The sequence below is a fragment of the Marmota marmota genome, unplaced genomic scaffold (genome assembly GCF_001458135.2).
Source record: "Marmota marmota marmota unplaced genomic scaffold, marMar, whole genome shotgun sequence".
In the NCBI taxonomy this organism is placed as follows: Eukaryota; Metazoa; Chordata; class Mammalia; order Rodentia; family Sciuridae; genus Marmota; species Marmota marmota.
In genome coordinates this window covers 15,865,756-15,883,824 of record NW_026000142.1, presented here as the reverse complement: position 1 = coordinate 15,883,824, position 18,069 = coordinate 15,865,756, and the positions used below count along the sequence as shown (strand labels likewise).

The following is an 18,069-nucleotide window of genomic DNA, read 5'->3' as shown; positions in this document are numbered from 1 at the left end:
GGTGAGGGAGATGTGGGGGAGGGATGCTTTCATCACTCTCTACATCATCCTCTACTTAAATATGTTTACTTCAGAACTTCTAATTGATAGAACTTTTTCTGTTTCTTTTTATTTACTGAGAAATATATGGATACAATGTCACTAAATAATCTTAAATTGCCTAATTGCTGTACACTGTTGCCAAGTACTTCCACATGTGTATTTCTCACAACTCAAGTGAATAAGTCCTTTTATCTATCTTCTTTCCTAACTTTACAGATGAAAATGCCAGCTCTCAGAGAAGTTAAATAAAGATTGATGCTAATAGCAGATCCCCAGACCACCTGGACCTGTGAACACCTTGCAGGACTAGTGATATATTATTATATTTTCCAGGTTTGGGGCAGCATTACTATGTTCAAGCAGTGCTTTACAGAGTACCAAGAGATCTCCATTTAACTTAGAAAATAAAAGTAACTTACCAAATGCCATTCAACAAGAAAATGGCAGAATTGGCAAGTCAGCATCTGGTTTGGGTGGTATTATTGACTTGTACCTCCTTCTAGAGGCTGCCTGCCTCTTAAGTTCTCTCTTTACTAATTAAGTCATTTTTTTTTTGTTTTGTTTTGTTTTATACAGGTGTTAGGAGCTTTGTGTCATAGATTCTCACACTATTTTCTCAACTCATTAAAGAGTAGCATTACTTGATGGGAAGAAAAGTAATAATAATTTTAGCTAATAAACAGCATTTACTTCTAGTCTGGGGGAGCTTCAGATTACCTATATGACTTTTAAAAAGTAGGGGGCTTCTGTTTCAAAAGGGTGGCAAAATAAGAGTGAATACCACTGGACTAAAGAGACCTTAAAAACTAAAAATGTTTTATTATAATCACAAACTTTTAATATATATTGTAACCTTAAGCATTGCTAAGTATTCTTACATACTTTGTAAAGTCACATTAAAAAGGAGAAGGTAATTAGAGAGAAGATCAAAAAGATAAGAGACTTGAATGGCAAAAGGTAGTGTTCCCTGTAGGGGATCATAAAAACCTTATGTTTTTCACTATTTTGGGTTTTAATGGTAAGCCTCATTATTTAAAAATGTTTTCACAGTCTTTTAAAAATATTAAAGTGCCTGCCATGTGCCGATAATTAATAGGTATCAAGGATACTATGAATAAGAAAGCCTGGGCCTTCATAAGGCTACTTTATTTTCTCAAAGATAGTGAATGTTTAACCTCCTCTCATCTTTATACCCATTTCATAAAGTTGACCCAGAGAGAAAAATTTTGGTCTTATGTTTCAAAAGAATTCATCTAGCTCAGAGTTTAGTACAGTAGCAAATTTTGTCCTGAACATAGTCCTAAAGAATCTGTGGATCCCATAATCTGGATTTTTAAGCAATAGTTTTGCATTTAGTTACTTTGTGAATGGCATTGACCAAATTAGCGCATTTAATACTTATTCATTTGATCAAAGAGGCTGAACAGGTGAGGCTTTTTATACTTCAAACGGTTTTGTGGTTTTTTTTGTTTTGTTTTTTTTTAATATAGCTCCTAAAATACAATGAGCTGATTTTTCTTGTCAGACAAGGAAATTAAATGTTCTAATACCTCTAAGTCTCTACAGTGTATGGAGTGAATATGCTTGTAGAAGGGCAACATGGAGTTTCCTTTTGGCAGTAAAGTAGTTCTGTATCTTGACTGTCCTGTTGGATACAGCAACCAACATAGGTAATCAAATTACATAATCAAAAATCACACAAATGGTTACAGTACCACATAGCATTTATCCATTCATCCTTTAATGGACCCTGGTGAATCCATGAAACTTTCTAGTAATGAGTCACATCCTACTAATTTTCATCATCAGCTCCAAAGAATTATTGAGGTAGTATTATGGTATCAGGTGTGCCACATAAGGAAGGATACCATTCATTACCTGCAGTTAGTGATCATTAAGTGAGTTCTGAAGGATGTTGGTCAACAGCAATGAATTTTTAGAATTATTTTGGTTAATACATTTTCAGAAAAAAAAAATCACATTAGAAGCATCTATTTGCAAATGGCTGCTGGCCTGCCATCAGTTTTTTTTTTTTTTTTTTTTTTTAATCTTTTTTTTTAGTTGTAAATGGACATAATTCCCTTATTTTTATTTGTTTTTATGTGGTGCTGAGGATCAAACCCGTGTGCTAGGCACGTACTCTACCACTGAGCTACAGCTCCAGCCACTGCCATCAGATTTTGATGTAGAAATAGGATGTTAATTGCAGTTTGTCCCGGGCTGTTGGACATATAGAACTGCTGTGTCTCCATTTCTTTGTGCAGAAGGCTTGACTGACAGAATTGTGTCTGCCATTGTGCATGTCAGTTCTACAGACTATTTAAAGACAGTATTAGTGTGGTTGCTAACGAAAGTTCCTACACAGAATAGAAACCTGCAACTTATCATTTGATGTAAAGTAGCTACAGGAGATGAGGATAGGAGTTCTACCATGTATACATTTGTGCCTTTTCCGAATTTTTTTTTTTAAACACAATTTATGAGATGGGTACTTAATAATCTTATTTATGTCCATCTTATAATTGCATTATTTTTGTCATTATTCTTGATATTACCTATTTCTGTCCATCCATCTTCCCCAAGGTCGTTTACAGTATAGGATTAAGGTTGTTTAGATTATAACCCTTTAAACAATTGTAGAATTCTTGAAGGAGCAGGCAAAAATAAATGGCATTTTGTAAGATTCTTTCTTGTTTTTGGATTTGGGTATGTTTGTGCTGTAATCATCATTCCATTCCTTCAACTAGATTATAGGTTTTTAATCAAAATTATGCTTTGGTTAAAACAGAAGAATTGCAAGACCTTCGGGAAATTGAAAATATAGTAAGTAGTCTGTTTTAACCTTTGCAAACTGAAGTTGTCTTCCCTGCTCCTTGTCAATTTTCTCCAGATCTATTCACTGCCAGCCTCCTCTTCTTTCACCCCCAAAGGAGGATTCCACTTGGTGTTCAGAAAACAGTGAAAAAATTCTTATCATATGAATTTTAGTTTGGGGCCTTTCATCCTAGATTTGCTTTTTTTTTTGGATTGTTATGCTCTTGGTCTGAAGTTCTCAGATCTGTGCTTGAATGGGAATCACTGGGGAACTTGTTAAACATGCTGGAGTTTTAACACCTACTCCTAGGGATTCTGATTCTTTTGGTCTGTGGCTGGCCCTGGAATTTGCATTTTAAAAAGCACACTAGTGATTCTGATGTCCCTGGTCTGGTAATACTGTAGTTACGGCTTTGTAGGGTATTTTATTGAATCTGTGCAATTGTTTATAAAGTTGTTTCAGGAAACAGAAATGTGGTTGTAAACCTCATCCTGGGTGTACACATGCTGATAAGGGAAGCACTGTGCCAAAATCAATAACAGGGTTTTAGGTTTCTAAGAAACAAAAGGGCCCCTCTTGTCAAAGGGTTATTATAAGGCATATGATATGAGATGAAATAATTACATAACAACATTTCTTCACATCTGTACCATGTAAAATAGAGTTTATATAAGGAGTCCTTACCTGATATCTGTTTGTAATGAAGATTGTATGGATGACTTTGTTTTAAAGGTGCAGCTTTCTTGAGGTGTGATGCACTCCAGCTTGGCCCCAGTGTTATTTTCATTCTACTCATTTCCAGTCATTTATGTTAGTGGCTCAGTTCAGAAGTCTTATGTTGCACTGGAATATTTACTTACTGTCACACTGACATCAGATGTAGCATAATGGTTTGATTTATCTTTTTATCATTCTTTTCTGTTAGTCCGTAGCTGTCACTAATGTCAAGAAGCTGTTTATGCACTCATACACGAATTGCAAACCATCCTGTGCTGAGTAGTTGTAGGAGGAGGTGGTAGGGTAAACACAAAATCTCAAGAGTAGGCCTCAACTCTAACTGCCAATTCAAAAAGAAAAGCTGAAGTGGTGTATTGGGTATTGAAAGAATGTCTGTAGGTTAGAGCAAATCTTCACTGTTGAGATTTCAGTGAAACACAACTCTACCTGCTTTTGGTGCTTCCTTTCGTGGTGGGGAAAGTTACTTAGCTATGTTAGATTTAGGAAGAGGAAAGCAGAACATGGATCAATTTCAGTTTTAATCCCTTAAAGTGTTTTTGGAAAACATGGTAAAATGCTTGTTGATCGACTGGTTATTACAGAAATTGGATCTCTCACATTTCTGAAGAGGAAAGAGTAACTTTAGGTCTCCTCTGTGGCGGATTCACATGGACCAGAGGAATTGTACTATGAGATTGACATTGAGCTGACTCATGTTGCTCTCAGAAGGTATGTCACTCATGTTGCTCTCAGAATCTGTGTGTCTGTCAGGATTAGCTACTTCTCTCTCTGCTGTCTTTGGTGCAGTTGATTTAGGCAGGGAACTTATGTGATTGATGGTGGCCCTTTGTTAACTTGTTTTTAAATGAAATTCAGTGGGTAATTATAGCTGTATTTTATCTGTTTTTATCCTTAGGAAATTGGAGTTTTATCCAACATGCTGTAGATCAGATATAAGTTTTCTGAAGTGTTAACTCTATTCAGTATTAAGAGAACCAAATGAATAACAAGGTATAATACTTATTATGGATTGTAGAGGAAAGCTGAATCTTCGCAGGGTAGTCCAAATTTGCTTCAGCTCTAACATTGGTTAACATTCTAGGGGGAAGTTAAAAACACTTCCTGCTCATTTTTGCTTTTCCATAGTATACTTTTAATTTTGTTTGTTTGTTAAGCACATTTAGATATTCGTCTTCTTTAAAATGTAATTTCAATATCATTCTACTTAAGAAAATAAAAGTCATGTGGTGTTGATTCAGATAACTATTAACAATCCTGGGATAGATCATCCATATGCCTCTCTTCCCAAGGTTTTCAATAGAACATGACAAATTTATTCTCAAAGACTTACTTATTGGTTCAGTTGACCCATTATTTAAAAAATTTTCATCTGTTGTTTTGCAATCTCACCTTTTGGGGGGCCACTTTGCAGAAAGAGTTGGGGGAAATTTTTTCTTGCGTCTTTTGTCCCCTAGTCAAAATATAAGTTTAATTTGTTCTTTTAAAAACTTGGGAAGGGGTCTGGGGTTGTGGCTTATTGGTAGAGTGCTTGCCTAGCATGGTTTAAGCACTGGGTTTGATTCTTGGTACCACATATCAATAAATAAAGGTCCATTGACAACTAAAAAATATTTTTAAAAAAACTTGGGAAACTTTTGAAATTGTTAGTCATTACAATATTTTATTTTAATCATTATTTCATGCACACTTTTAAAAGCTGTATATGTGTGTGTGAGAGAGAGAGAGAGAGAAATGATAGATTCTTTTAGATGCATCTTCTAGAATTCAGTATCATCAGAAGAATAAGTTTATTTTGTGCTCATGGTTTCAGAGATATCAGTCCATGGTGAGTGAACTCCATTGCTCTGGGCCTAGAGTGAGGTGGAATATCATGGTGAAGGGGTGTGGCAGAGGAAAGCTGCTCAGCTCATGGCAGGAAGCAGAGAGCAGGGGAGCCAGGGACAAAATATATAATCTGCAAGGGCATGTCCCAGTGACCTACTTCCTCCATCCATACCCTACCTGCTCACAGTTACCACCCAGTACAGTAGTCCTGTCAGATTATTAATCCATTAACTGGTTGACTCCACTGACTGTGTTACAGTTCTCATAATGTAATTATTTTACCTCTATACAATCTACATAACACATTTACTCTTTGAGGGGATACTTTATATGTAAAACATAACAGTGTCCTAACATTAAATACTGTCTGACGTTAATAATTGGATTTTTTTTATCCCTAAGCAATTAATATTAAAAATGCCATATTCTATTTATAGTATGTATAACACTTGATAGCGGCTCAGGGAGCATCCTGAGTTTTCAAATGTTAATGTTCTTTCAAATAAATGCAATCATCTTTCGCCTCCCCATTTTGTTATTTCAAAAATTTGTCTAGCCAGGCAAAAATGTAGGTATGGTAGCATCTGGATGAGATGGGTTACTTGATAATAGTGAATATCTGTGATAAAAATAACATATTACTAAAGTATTAAAGGTTTTTAAAAGGCTAAATATTTGAAATTTTAAGAGTTGATCACAACATCAGAATCACCTAGTGGAGTCAACTCTATTTTAAGCACATCACAAAAATGAACCCATTTAAACACTTGCATAAACTGGTGTCAGCTTCTTTCCACTAACATATTTAATAATCAATGCAATGGAATTTAGTAAGATTTGCCAATTTCTTTCTTTTCCTGGGATTGGTTTGGAAACATTACAGAGTCTAGATTTATTCTTGTCTTTGTAACTGATAAATAGCTTCATCTATAGGAAGAGAAAGATTTTTCCCTTTTAAAGGTGAAATATCCTGTTTTTTTTCTCAAAAAATGTACAAAATATTCTTCAGAGAGCAGTTGAGTATGAAAATGTCTGATGGAGAATAAATTTTAGGATTGCTCAATCAGTTCAACTTCTGTGATAGTACTTCTAAGAGGTCTAGTAGTAGCTGTATAGGAGTTGTATATTGTGCATGTAACCCAGTAAAAAAATATTAGACTATTGGGCATAGTCAGAAAAGTTTTTTATTCTTCTGCTTTAATTTTATTATTGTTGTTCCTCATCTCAGGGCTCTGCACCTTATGACCCATAGGCCTGTGTGGTCCCACAATCCATGATTGGTTTTCACATTTTTAAAGGGGTTGAAAAAGTAAAATAATAATTTGGTGATATATAAAAATTTTATGAAATTCAGCTTTATTACAACACAGTTGAACAATTTATTTTTATATTATTGATTGTTGCTTTCTGGCTACAGCTATGGAGGGGAACAGTTGTGATAGAGTTTGTACGGTTCTGAAGGTTCTGAAAGCTTAACAATATCTACTATCTGGCCCTCTTACAGAAAAAAATTTCCAACACTTGCCCTGTTTATTTACAGAAATGTAGTTATTTATTGGAAGTAGGTTTTTGAACCATTGAGCCACATCCCCAGCCCTATTTTGTATTTTATTTAGAGACAGGGTATCACTGAGTTGCTTAGCGCCTCACCTTTGCTGAGGCTGGCTTTGAACTCATGATCCTCCTGCCTCAGCCTCCAGAGTCACTGGGATTACAAGCATGTGTCATCACATCCAGCTGCCCATAGTTCTTTTTAATGTCATATTTTTATTTGTAAATATAACAAAGTAACTTACCCTAGTGTCTCTTCTAGTTTTAGCATTCTTTTGGTTTCAGCATTATCTCGTTTTACTCTTCTACTTTAATGCTCTGGAGATGAAATTTAACTTTTTATCTTCCAAACTCAAGGGGGTCTTTATTAGTCTGGTTTCCCCAATAAATAGCCAATAGGTGATATATAGGTAATAAGCATACATATGTAGATACATATTCCTTACAATAAACTATCTGTAGATATATAATTTGTTATGTATGTAATAATTTATTATAAGGATTTGGCTGACAGTTCTAAAGGCAATGCAGTCTGGTATCTATAGTCTGCAAGCTAGCAACCAAGTAGAGTTGACTGTTTGGTTCCAGTCCACAGCCAAAGGCTTTCTCCCAGCTTAAAGATAGGCAGAGTGTGAATTCTCCTTTTGTTAGGAAAATCAGTTTTTCCCTGTACTGTCACATCAAAGCACAAAAGACCATGACCTCAAAACTTGGGGATTTATTATTAGGAGCATCTCATAACCTGCTAATAGATGAGAACTGGTCAGTTTCTTTTTGGCCAGCTCCAATATAGAAAGGTAGGTAGCAATTAGGGTTTCAGCGACTTCCTTGTGGAAGAGAATGACCTACCTTGGGAAGGGAGTTATAAGCCATGAATAATGGATGAAAATCAAAATACTTATTATAATATCATACTCCTTTATTCATTTATATCTATCTTTTTGCCCTTTTGCCTTTTTTTTTTTTTTTTGGTAGTTCTCTTAAAAAGCTCCAGTCTGTGTGGATGTTAGAATCATCTGAACTTAGTTGGTTCAGTTGAAAGTGTCATTTGGCTAGCACCAAATTGAAGTTGAATTGAACTGAATGGTTGTTTCTTCATATGAATGGAGTATAACTATAGTATTTCCTTCTAGTTTGTTTTCTAATGAGCATATTTGTACCCTTCATTTTCTTGTATCATTTTTGAAGTGGGAGGGCTCTAACACATAAGCTTAGTCATTTTGACAAACTAAATAATCTCTGGAGAGGCTACTTTGCATCAGAGATCAGAAATTTTCAGAACAATTTGATTGGCATAGCATTTTGTCATCAGACCTCGTGGATTTATTTGTGAGCTTCTTCCTTACCCTTCATAGGACTTTATACAAATCCCTTGACCTCATCCATAATGCCTGTATAATACCCACTACAGCTAGAGGGCTGGTAGGGAGGTTATATAATATAAGAATGTGTGTGAATCGCACCACTGAATGCATGCACTGCCTGGGCTTATGTTAACTGACAAAATATCCCTCTCTTGGTAATTGTTTTCATGGCTTATTTTGTGTATAGAATGGTGTTCTTGTAGTTTTCCTGATACGGAATCCACTTCTGAAGGAAAGACTGGAAAGCACAGACACTTGATCTGTGCTTTCATTTCTGCTGTTTCTTAAGTTAATGGATTATAAGACAATACCTCCTTTTCCACATGGTAGTCTTAGTTTTACTTGAGTAAAAGAACTTCATTCATTTGGACCAAAGTAGACTCTTGAGTTAAAGGAATGTTTTCATATTATTAAACATTCAGAGAAATCAGTATGTCACTCTGAGGTCCTAGCTTAGGCTCTCTTCAGTATAGGTCCCATACTTGGTATTTGTTCAGTGTTTCATCACACAAAGGCCCTCCTTGCTTTTGACTTTTAGGTAGTTATGCACTTTATATTTAGAAACCTGATTATTGTCTAAACACTGAAACTTGTTTTGGCCTACATTTGCACTTTTTGGAGCAATTTTATTTCATAAATATACTGAGGTTTTTAATTAGTTAACAATAATAATAATTATTATGCAGTACCAGGGATTGAACCCAGGGGTATGCTACCACTGTGCTGTATCCCCAGCCCTTTGTATTTATTTTGAGATAGGGTCTCACTATATTGCTGAGGCTGGTCTCTAACTTACAATCTTCCTGTCTCAGCCGCCTCAGTTGCTGGAATTACAGGTATGTGCCACTGTGCCTGGTGCTTAATTTATTTAATTTTAATCTGTCATAAGAATACACTCCCACTGCAAAATTACTATTGTTTTGGTAGCTGGTACTAGTTTCTGTAATTCCATCTTTTAATAACTATGTAAGAAAAATGGTAAACCCTTTACTTGTTGCATCTAGATAGAGTTCCGAATTTCTAGTAGAGGTCTTTTTTTATCCTGGTACTGTTGTGTTTGTTTTCATTGGATTTCTTTTTCATTGATCCTCACTTGATTGTTGGTGTGGTTTAGCCTGAGATTTCCATTAATTTTTTCTTTTGTTCCCCTCTGAGAATATTACATATAAATATTTAGTTTTGTATTCAGTGCTATCATAAGAATATAAATCAGGAATTATTTGGAAGTAGCATCATAAATATGCTCCATGATTTACTCTCAGATATATTCATTACTCCTTTTTCTGATTTACAGTTTTGCATCATTAATTAAACAAAGATGTGTTATAACTAAAGCCTTAATTTAATGCAATTTTAATTTAGAGATCTTACTAACTTAATTCTTTGAGCAATTTTAGTATAAAACAATTGTATTCAGCTAGACAATTGTAGTTGCTTACAATGTGGTCTTAGTAGTGATAAATTTAGAAGCAGGCTTGTTGGGAGGTACAAACAGGTGGCAGGTATAGGAGGCAGTGACTGTAATTATACAGGTGCAGCCTCAGCAGGTAATGGAAACTGAAATAGAACAGCAGGTGTCTGGTGCCCAACTGCTTATCGCATTTTCAAAAGAAGTTTTCTGAGACCACACTCAGATAAGAGTGAAGTTATTTGGAATATTGACTGGGAGGAAAGCCTTATGTGTTGTGAAAGCAGAATTCAATTTTGCTGGAAGCCAAAAGAGGATTTATAACCTGTTGGGATTTTCATTTGAAAAGCCAACCTTTTTTTTTTTTTTTTTTTTTTTTATGTGATGTGATGGTTTGTGGATACTTTGGCTTCAGTTTTCCTAGCCTGTGGCTAAGTAGTTTAAATAGATATGTAACATTGACTTTTTTTACTATGTTGTAGGTGTTCCTATAACCAACAAAGGAAAAGAAATCAATAATGAACAAGTCAGTTTAAGTGTTGATTTTTTGCTTCAGGGTAGATTGTACAGAAGAAAAGGAGCCAGGATGGAGCATGCATCTTTGGGTGCTGTTTACCCTTCCCCAGCCACCTGCTTTTTTGGGAAAACTGGATGTCTCACTTTCTTTCAGTGTCCTTAAGGGTAGATCATTATAGATTAAAGATCAATATGGAAACTTAAGTATCAAAACATAAAATAAAATTTATTTCTGATTTATGCGATTTATTAATCACAACTTCCCTTTGAAGTCCTTTCCTTTACAATAGATTGTTTACTGGAAGTTTTCCAGCTCAACATGGATATAGCTTTCTTATTAAACTCATTTGCTTTTCCATTTTTAATTTTTAAGTTTACCTATGTTGAGTTGTTTCTTAGGAGGTACACACAACACACACACAACACACACACACATTTTATAGTATCTGTTTCTTGTGTATGGTAAAATAATATCAAAAAACAGGTTTTTTAAAAACTTGATATGTATTCTGTCAATAATAATTGCTGGAATGTTTAAAATTATACTTCTGTACTTCCAAATATATTATTTTGCATATGTAAATTAAAAACCATGAAGAGAACCCTGGTATTAAACTAAGACTTTGCCATGAATGCTTAACATAGTGACAGCTGAATTATGTGAAATCAAAAATGAAGTGGCAGCTGGGCATGGTGGCACATGCCTGTAATCTGAGCTCTTTGGGAGGCTGAGGCAGGAGGATTGTAAGTTTGAGGCCAGTTTAGGCAATATTGAGACCCTCTTAAAAAGGGCTTGGGATGTAGCTCAGTGGTAGAGCTTTTGTCTAGTATGTGGTGGACTCTCTTCAATCCCAATATTTAAAAAAAGAAGGAGAAGGAGGAAAAGAAGAAAAATAAGTAGTAGTAGTAGTAGTAGTAGTAGTAATAGTAGTAGTAGCAGTAACAGCAACATGTAGCATGTAGCATGTAGCATGTAGCATGGAATGAGCTGGCCAACCTAAACTCTTACCTCATTTCTGCATATAATTTGTTCATGACTAGAGTAAGCAGCTTATCCTCTTTGAACCTTGTCAGCAAACCCAAGTTTTGAACTAAATAAATTTCTTATGGATGCATAATCACTGAGAATAATAAAACATTGTCTTCTAGTCACAGCCTAATGGCAGGTTTTCTCATTTGTCCACTTTTCATTTGTGAGGGAGCTTGAGGGTTCAGACCACTCTCTTGGGATTTTATGGTCCAGTGAAAGGAGACAGACCTGGTGATAAGAGTTTTTTCATTAAATATTAATGTGGGTAGAATACTTAGAAGTGTCATGACATTTACTTAATTAGTTCTATGTATATACTCCAAATTCAATCTAAAAAAGAATATTTATTCAAAAATTAATGTTGTTTTTCTTTTCTTTTGATTTAGGAGCATATTTAATGAAAAGTTTCATAGACAGAAAACTAAACATGAGGGTAGCAGGTAAGATATTTAATTTAGTGTAATTTTGCCTTTTGTGTAACCTCTTTGTTTAGTAATGACTAAAGATGACAGTAAATAATGTTTCTTTGTTTTATATTGAGTATAAAGCTAAAGTTAACTAACATTATTTAGCCTAATTTTTTAGGTAGTAAGCAAATTATAAATTGTACATTTAGTGAACATTACATATGTTTTTATAAATAAACATTTTGTTGAAATAATGCTAAATATTTTAAGTATGGTTTTAATATTTCTTATATATTAAGCTTGTTTGCCTAATATTATATATAAAATGTCCATATAAAGAATGATTTTTACCATGTTAGGAGGCTGATTTTTATTTTGCTAAAGTTTTAGCCTATTGAGAAAAATGAGTTCTAAAATTTCAAAGTTTAAATCTCTCCTAAGTAAAATTAAAACTAATGTAGGTAAAGGATTCAATAAAATACACGTTTTTACTCAGTATTTGTTAATTCAAGTTCAGTTGGCATAAGTGAGGTTACATAATGTAAGAACATTAACCTGTTCCTGAAGGATCATCTTAAAGAAATTGAGAAACATCACTAGATGTTTATAGTATTAAGCTAGCTATCTTTAAACATAAGAAGGCACATCCATACACCTGAATGGACTCTTGCTACCTATAAAGAGGAAGTGATTTCCCCACCTGTCCTTCAGTCAAAGACAGTGTACATTCTACAAAGGCATTTCTATTAAATGTATACCCAACATAGGAGATAAATTGTAATTTCTCAAGGTAATCAGTCTTACTTGTCATCTTCTCACCAGCAAACCAAATAGTTTTCCCAGCAGCATCTCTTTAAAAAAAAAAAAAAAAAAAAAAAAATTCCTAAAGTCAAAGTGGATTAATTAACAAACCAGTCTTCGTACTTTGGTCAAAATTGTATAGAAATAGGCACAATTGGTTAAGCTTCATGATTATTAAACAAAGGACATGATTATTAAAGAAAGGATAACTGGAGGTTGTTACAAATGCTTTTGTGGAAATTTGAAAACCTGGATCACTGTTCCATGAAATTAGTATCCCTTTTTTTTAAGTAGTTGTACAGTTGTTGAATAATATTCCTGGGAACCAAGAGCTTGCTTGTGGTTTCAAAAAAAAAAAAAGCATGTTCCAGTGCCTTTTTTTTTTTTTTTTTTTTGGTACCAGTTATTGAACCCAAGGGCACTTAACCACTGAGCCACATCCCCCAGCCCTTTTAATTAAGTAATTTTTTTTAAGACAGGGTCTCACTAGGTTGCTTACAATAAGTTGCTGAAGCTGGCTTTGAACTTGAGCTCCTCCTGCCTCAGCCCCTGGAGCTGTTGGGATTACAGGCATGTGCTGCCATGCCTAGCCCTTTTTATGTTTTTAATGATCTATAGCACAGCAGGACTATATGATGATTGATGATTATGTCTGCATATGATTTTAAAGTTTATTGCTGAAGCATAGGGATTTGAAATAAAGCAAGTTTCTCTTCACATAATTTTGAATTCATTCTAGTTGAAACTAACTTTGTCATGTAGTCCATTTTTCTGATTCTGACAATTAATGCCCAAGTTAATTGATGAGTAATTACTCACTGAGTGCTTATTTTATGTTTGGCACCTTTCCTAGTAAAGGTCTTAAGGGAACTGCCTTTAATGAATCATCTGTTACTTCATTACTTCTAACTAATTAATCTCTTCTTATTTTAAGAAATATCTGATTGTTTTGAAATACCCATATAGTCATTATTCTTACATCTGAAATTTATGCTTTTTGGTTTGTGAAAAATAGGAATATACAACTAGTGTAGTCCATGGCTAGAAGCAAGAGGGACTTGCCTGGAAAATTAGTATGATATGGTTGGGCCCCTCCATGTCCAGGACTAGATGCCAGTCCTGGACACAGGCCAGATATAGAGGAGACCTTCTGTAATAGAAGTTCCACTACCCTATCCTAACTTTTCTCTCCCTCGGAGCTTTTGTTTCTTCTTAGTTCCCCTAATGGTCCAGCATAACAAGTTGGTTTTGGCTTAAGACTCAAGGCTACCACTGACTAGTTATATGACCTTAGACAAATAATCTAAAATTTTAGCCTCATTTTCCTGGTTTGGAAAATGGAAGCATTATCATTTCAATTTTAAACAATTAAACTATCATATATCTGCTTTATAGGACAGATAGGGAAGAGTTATCTCTCCTTGTATGGGCCCATGATTGCAGAAAATAAAATGGTAAGACTATCATGTGATTATGTAATCTTCAAGCCATTGGTCTTAGTCTTAAATGATCAAGAAACAATATGCCACCTGTTATCGTTCATCTATTTTGCAAACAGTTGTTGAGAGTATTAATATGTATGAGGCACTTGGTTTGATCCTGTGGGGAAGAGTTGAAGGCCCAATGGAATTTTGCTTGCTCATGCACTAAAAATGTAGGCAGCTTTTCTTTGCTCTTAAGAACAGGAAGTAGTTTTTGTAGGGGAGAAGGTAGGAAATGGAGGAGGGAGGCAGGGACTGATTTAGAGGAGTGGCTTCTCCTTGCCACTTCATTGCTATGTTAATGGAAAGTTTCTTGTTTTTTGTTTTTTGAACTTTATTTTTCAGAGCAGTTTTAGGTTCACAGAAAAAATTGAGAGGAAGGTATAAATATTTTACATTTACTCACTGTCCCAACATAGTCATAGCCATTCATAGTGTTTCATAGCAGCAAGTTAGTTCATACTGCTTCTCAGCATAATCAGCATTTTCAAGCATCTTCAGTCATCAGTTCATTCCTTTCCCTTTTCCAAAAGCTGCAGTTTATTCTTTTTAAAATGAAAACAAAATTTTAATTCTTCCTTAACTAATACTTTCAGCTTTTTTTTTTCTTTAGAAGAATGTGGTAATTTGGTTTTAGAAGAGAGTACTGTACAAACCACCAGTCTTTGTTAGGATCCCTGGATTCTGGTTCTATGATGGCACTAATTTATCTGTTATCTTGGGCATTCACCTCTAGGCATTTTTTTCCTTTAAGAATAGTGAGATAACTGCTGATCCTATCTACTTCTGTTATATCACTGCAAATGAAACCATTAGTAAGAGAGGGGAACAGGGAATGTATAGATACACATTATTTTTGTTCCTAAATAAGCACATGTCTCTGAAATACTTAGTTTAAGAGGAAGATTTTTTTTTTAAGAGAGAGAGAGAAAGAGAGAGAATTTTAATATTTATTTTTTAGTTTTCGGCGGACACAACATCTTTGTTTGTATGTGGTGCTAAGGATCGAACCCCGGCCGCACGCACGCCAGGCGAGCGCGCTACCACTTGAGCCACATCCCCAGCCCAAGGAAGATATTTCTTAGTTGTCCTTTTCTGTCTTGCACTTTTGTCCTTTTCTTCCCTACATTTGGTTAGCTGTGAAGAAAAAGGACAAAAGATGGGTCTTATTAAGTAGAAATGTCAATAGTGACTATTTGTAAGATACTCTGATATAATTGAAAATACAGAGGTATGAAAGTCAATGAGTCTGCCCTTGTGAACCTCACCAAGTAGCCATGTTATGAAACATCAGGATAGATGTCAACTTATTCCTCCAGGAGTGCAGACAGCCTTCCTAAACTAGGTATTGAGAATGGGGAGGAAGACTTTGATGTTTGCTATGTCACAAGGGTTTGTGTAGCTCCAGGACATGTATGTTGGTGACAGGACAATAAGCCTGTCATGTTTTATTTGAGAACTGCTTGTTTAGTGGATATTCTCCAGGCCCTGCAATCTCTAAAAGGTTTAGTGTTTTGGTAACATCCCTGTATAGCATTGTCCTTTATATTTGAAAAGGATTGGTAGTACGGCATTCAACAAACTTGGTGTTGGTTGGTGGGTTCCATTAGCTGTGACAGTTGCATAGTCCACCGGAAACTCATGACAGATATTTAATTTTTCTTTACATAAAACTAGGCAGATTGTTCAACCAATCCTATCTTGGGATTGATAACTAATTCAAGAATTCTTTGATCAGGAACATTTTTTATCTTGATGGGATTGTTAGTACAACTTTTATTGTAACTCAAGTAAAATTAAAATTTAGTAGATAAAAAGTAGAAGCTTATTAGTTTTAAATTTTTTTTAAGAAACTTACATTTTTCATAGAAATGTATAACAAAAGTTTTGTGGGTTCATCAACTAATGCTGATCATTTCTGCCTTTTGTCTAGGTGCTGCAAAGTTGGTAGTAGCCGTGGCAGTGTTTTTACTGACATTTTATGTTATATCTCAAGTATTTGAAATAAAAATGGATACAAGTTTAGGAAATCTCTTTGGTAAGTTTTGTTTCTTTCCTTTCTTAAACCAAATTTTTGATATGGGTATCAGAAGTTTTATCAGTTTTCAATATTGAGTTACTGCTGTTGAGTGTATCTAGGAAAGGAATTATTCTATCTAGGAAAGGAATTATTTTATCAGTAAATGTGATTCAGTAACATATTCTAAAATACATAATAGGTCTTAGAATTAATTCAATATGAGCATGAATCTTCAACATTTTGAACATATTTAATAAGCTTATTTTATGCATGCTTTCAGGCAATAATCATGGCTTCTGAATGTACATTTTAGAAGATAAATAACATCCCTAAGCTTAGATTGTTTCTGTTTGAGTTGGCTGCTAGAAAACTTGGACCCAAATCTCGCCCTCAGTTACTGAGTGATTATGAACCATATTAATGCATTTTAGGTGTTGGTCATAAAAACTTGTCCTGCTTTCCTACCCTTATTTTTCCTTATGTGGTGTTTTCTTTTACTCATTCATTTAATGTTTCTATATTGTAAATGTAATCAGCAAAAGGTACCTTAATCCAGTGTTTAACAAAATCCTTAAGTTTTTGAAAGAAATTTGAAATGTTTGCTCAGGAACCACTTTTATTTCATAGTATTTTATTTATATATTTCATATCTTTTTTAACTAAGTACCAAATGTGTTTCTGTTTTGTAAATATTTTATTATGAGTTTAAAGAATGGAGCTTAATGCTTACATATTTAAGTGGGAAGTAATTGTTTATGTTTAACTATGGCCTTATATAAAATTAATTCTGTAACCTTTTCTGGAGACCACAGGTCTTTATCATTTGAAGTTAGAGAAGCTGTTTATACCCTTTGTAGATCCTTGTACTTATATTGACTAAGCTTTGGCTGTGGTGGTGTTTAAGATATTAAAAAAATAAGCATGGAAAATGAGACAGTGAAACCTGCAAACAGTATTTTGGTCTATTAGGTAGAATTGAATGAGAACCACTGTGAGATCTTTGGACTAGTGATTTTTGCTTTCCATAAATTGAAAGGAGTCCAAAGACTCTCTTGCATCTAATCTAAGATTCTCTATGCCAGTACTTCTCAAGCTTTCATGTCAAAAGAACTTCCAGAAAATACTGATCTGTATTTGGGATGTGGCCTGAGATTCTGCATTTCTAACAAGCTGCCAGATGACGCCCAGATTCTTGTGCATGGACCACATACTGAGTATCCAAGCTGAAGACAGTTCTGACATATACTCCTCAATGTCTGTGCAAACATTTTCTTACCATGACTACTTACAAGTGCTTCTTTGTATTCATTGAATTCTGCCTTTTGTCCTCCCAGGTAATTTCAATACCCTGTCCTTACTTCTGTCTGCTGGAGTTCTCCTCTATCTTTGATCTCTCAGACAATTAAATTGCACTCCTGGTTCTTCAGACCACCTTCTTACACATTTTCATCTTTTCAAGTAATGGAATCCTCCCTTTCAGTAATTTCTTTTTAATATACTGATTATTTTCGTCCTGAACCTGTTTTACAACACTTGGCATTTATCTGAAAATGAAGTACCCAGGATCCTGCTTCAAGTGGTTATTACAAAGTATTTGAGTCTTTGTTTTACTTGTGATCTTCGAGAGCACAGTGCTTTCAATCAAATGAAGGGCAGGAACAACATTGAAGGCTCTGAGGACTTGTTGATTGTTGCTCCAGAGGCAGTGTGTAACCAACTTTGCTAAAAATGTTGATGGTATAGGAAGATGATGATGGGATGGTAGCTTGATGTGGAAGCGAGTTGCATGTGCCTTTTTTTTTTTTTTTTAAGTAAACAACTTTCTATAGGCTTTGAGCGAAAATTGGGTAAATGACAAATCAGTGAAAAGACATTGAACAGACAAGAAAAGGAGGATCCTTGAGAGAAGGGAGGCAGAGGACCAATGGTACAAATAGGCCATTTGGGGAAAGGCCCACTGTTTTCAGAGAAGTGAAGAGAGGACTGGGTGGCCATAGTGTGGCACAATCATCATACACATGTAATTGGTGATTCCCCAGCTGTGGCTGTCTCCACCCCCCCATCCCTGACCC

The 18,069-nt window shown here is 34.8% G+C and overlaps 1 protein-coding gene across 2 annotated transcripts in view; it reads left to right on the top strand.

Annotated features, from left to right (window-relative positions):
• Fam3c (FAM3 metabolism regulating signaling molecule C) overlaps nucleotides 1–18,069 on the top strand; it is a 44,519-nt gene that overhangs the window by 225 nt on the left and 26,225 nt on the right. The window contains exons 2-4 of one of the 2 annotated variants that reach the window (XM_015488279.2): nucleotides 4,177–4,303; nucleotides 11,675–11,728; nucleotides 15,911–16,015. In XM_015488279.2, the coding sequence (XP_015343765.1) occupies nucleotides 4,288–4,303; nucleotides 11,675–11,728; nucleotides 15,911–16,015 (175 nt within the window). In that variant the 5' untranslated portion in view covers nucleotides 4,177–4,287. The remainder of the gene's footprint in view (nucleotides 1–4,176; nucleotides 4,304–11,674; nucleotides 11,729–15,910; nucleotides 16,016–18,069) is intronic. The other variant, XM_015488280.2, reaches the window with a different exon arrangement.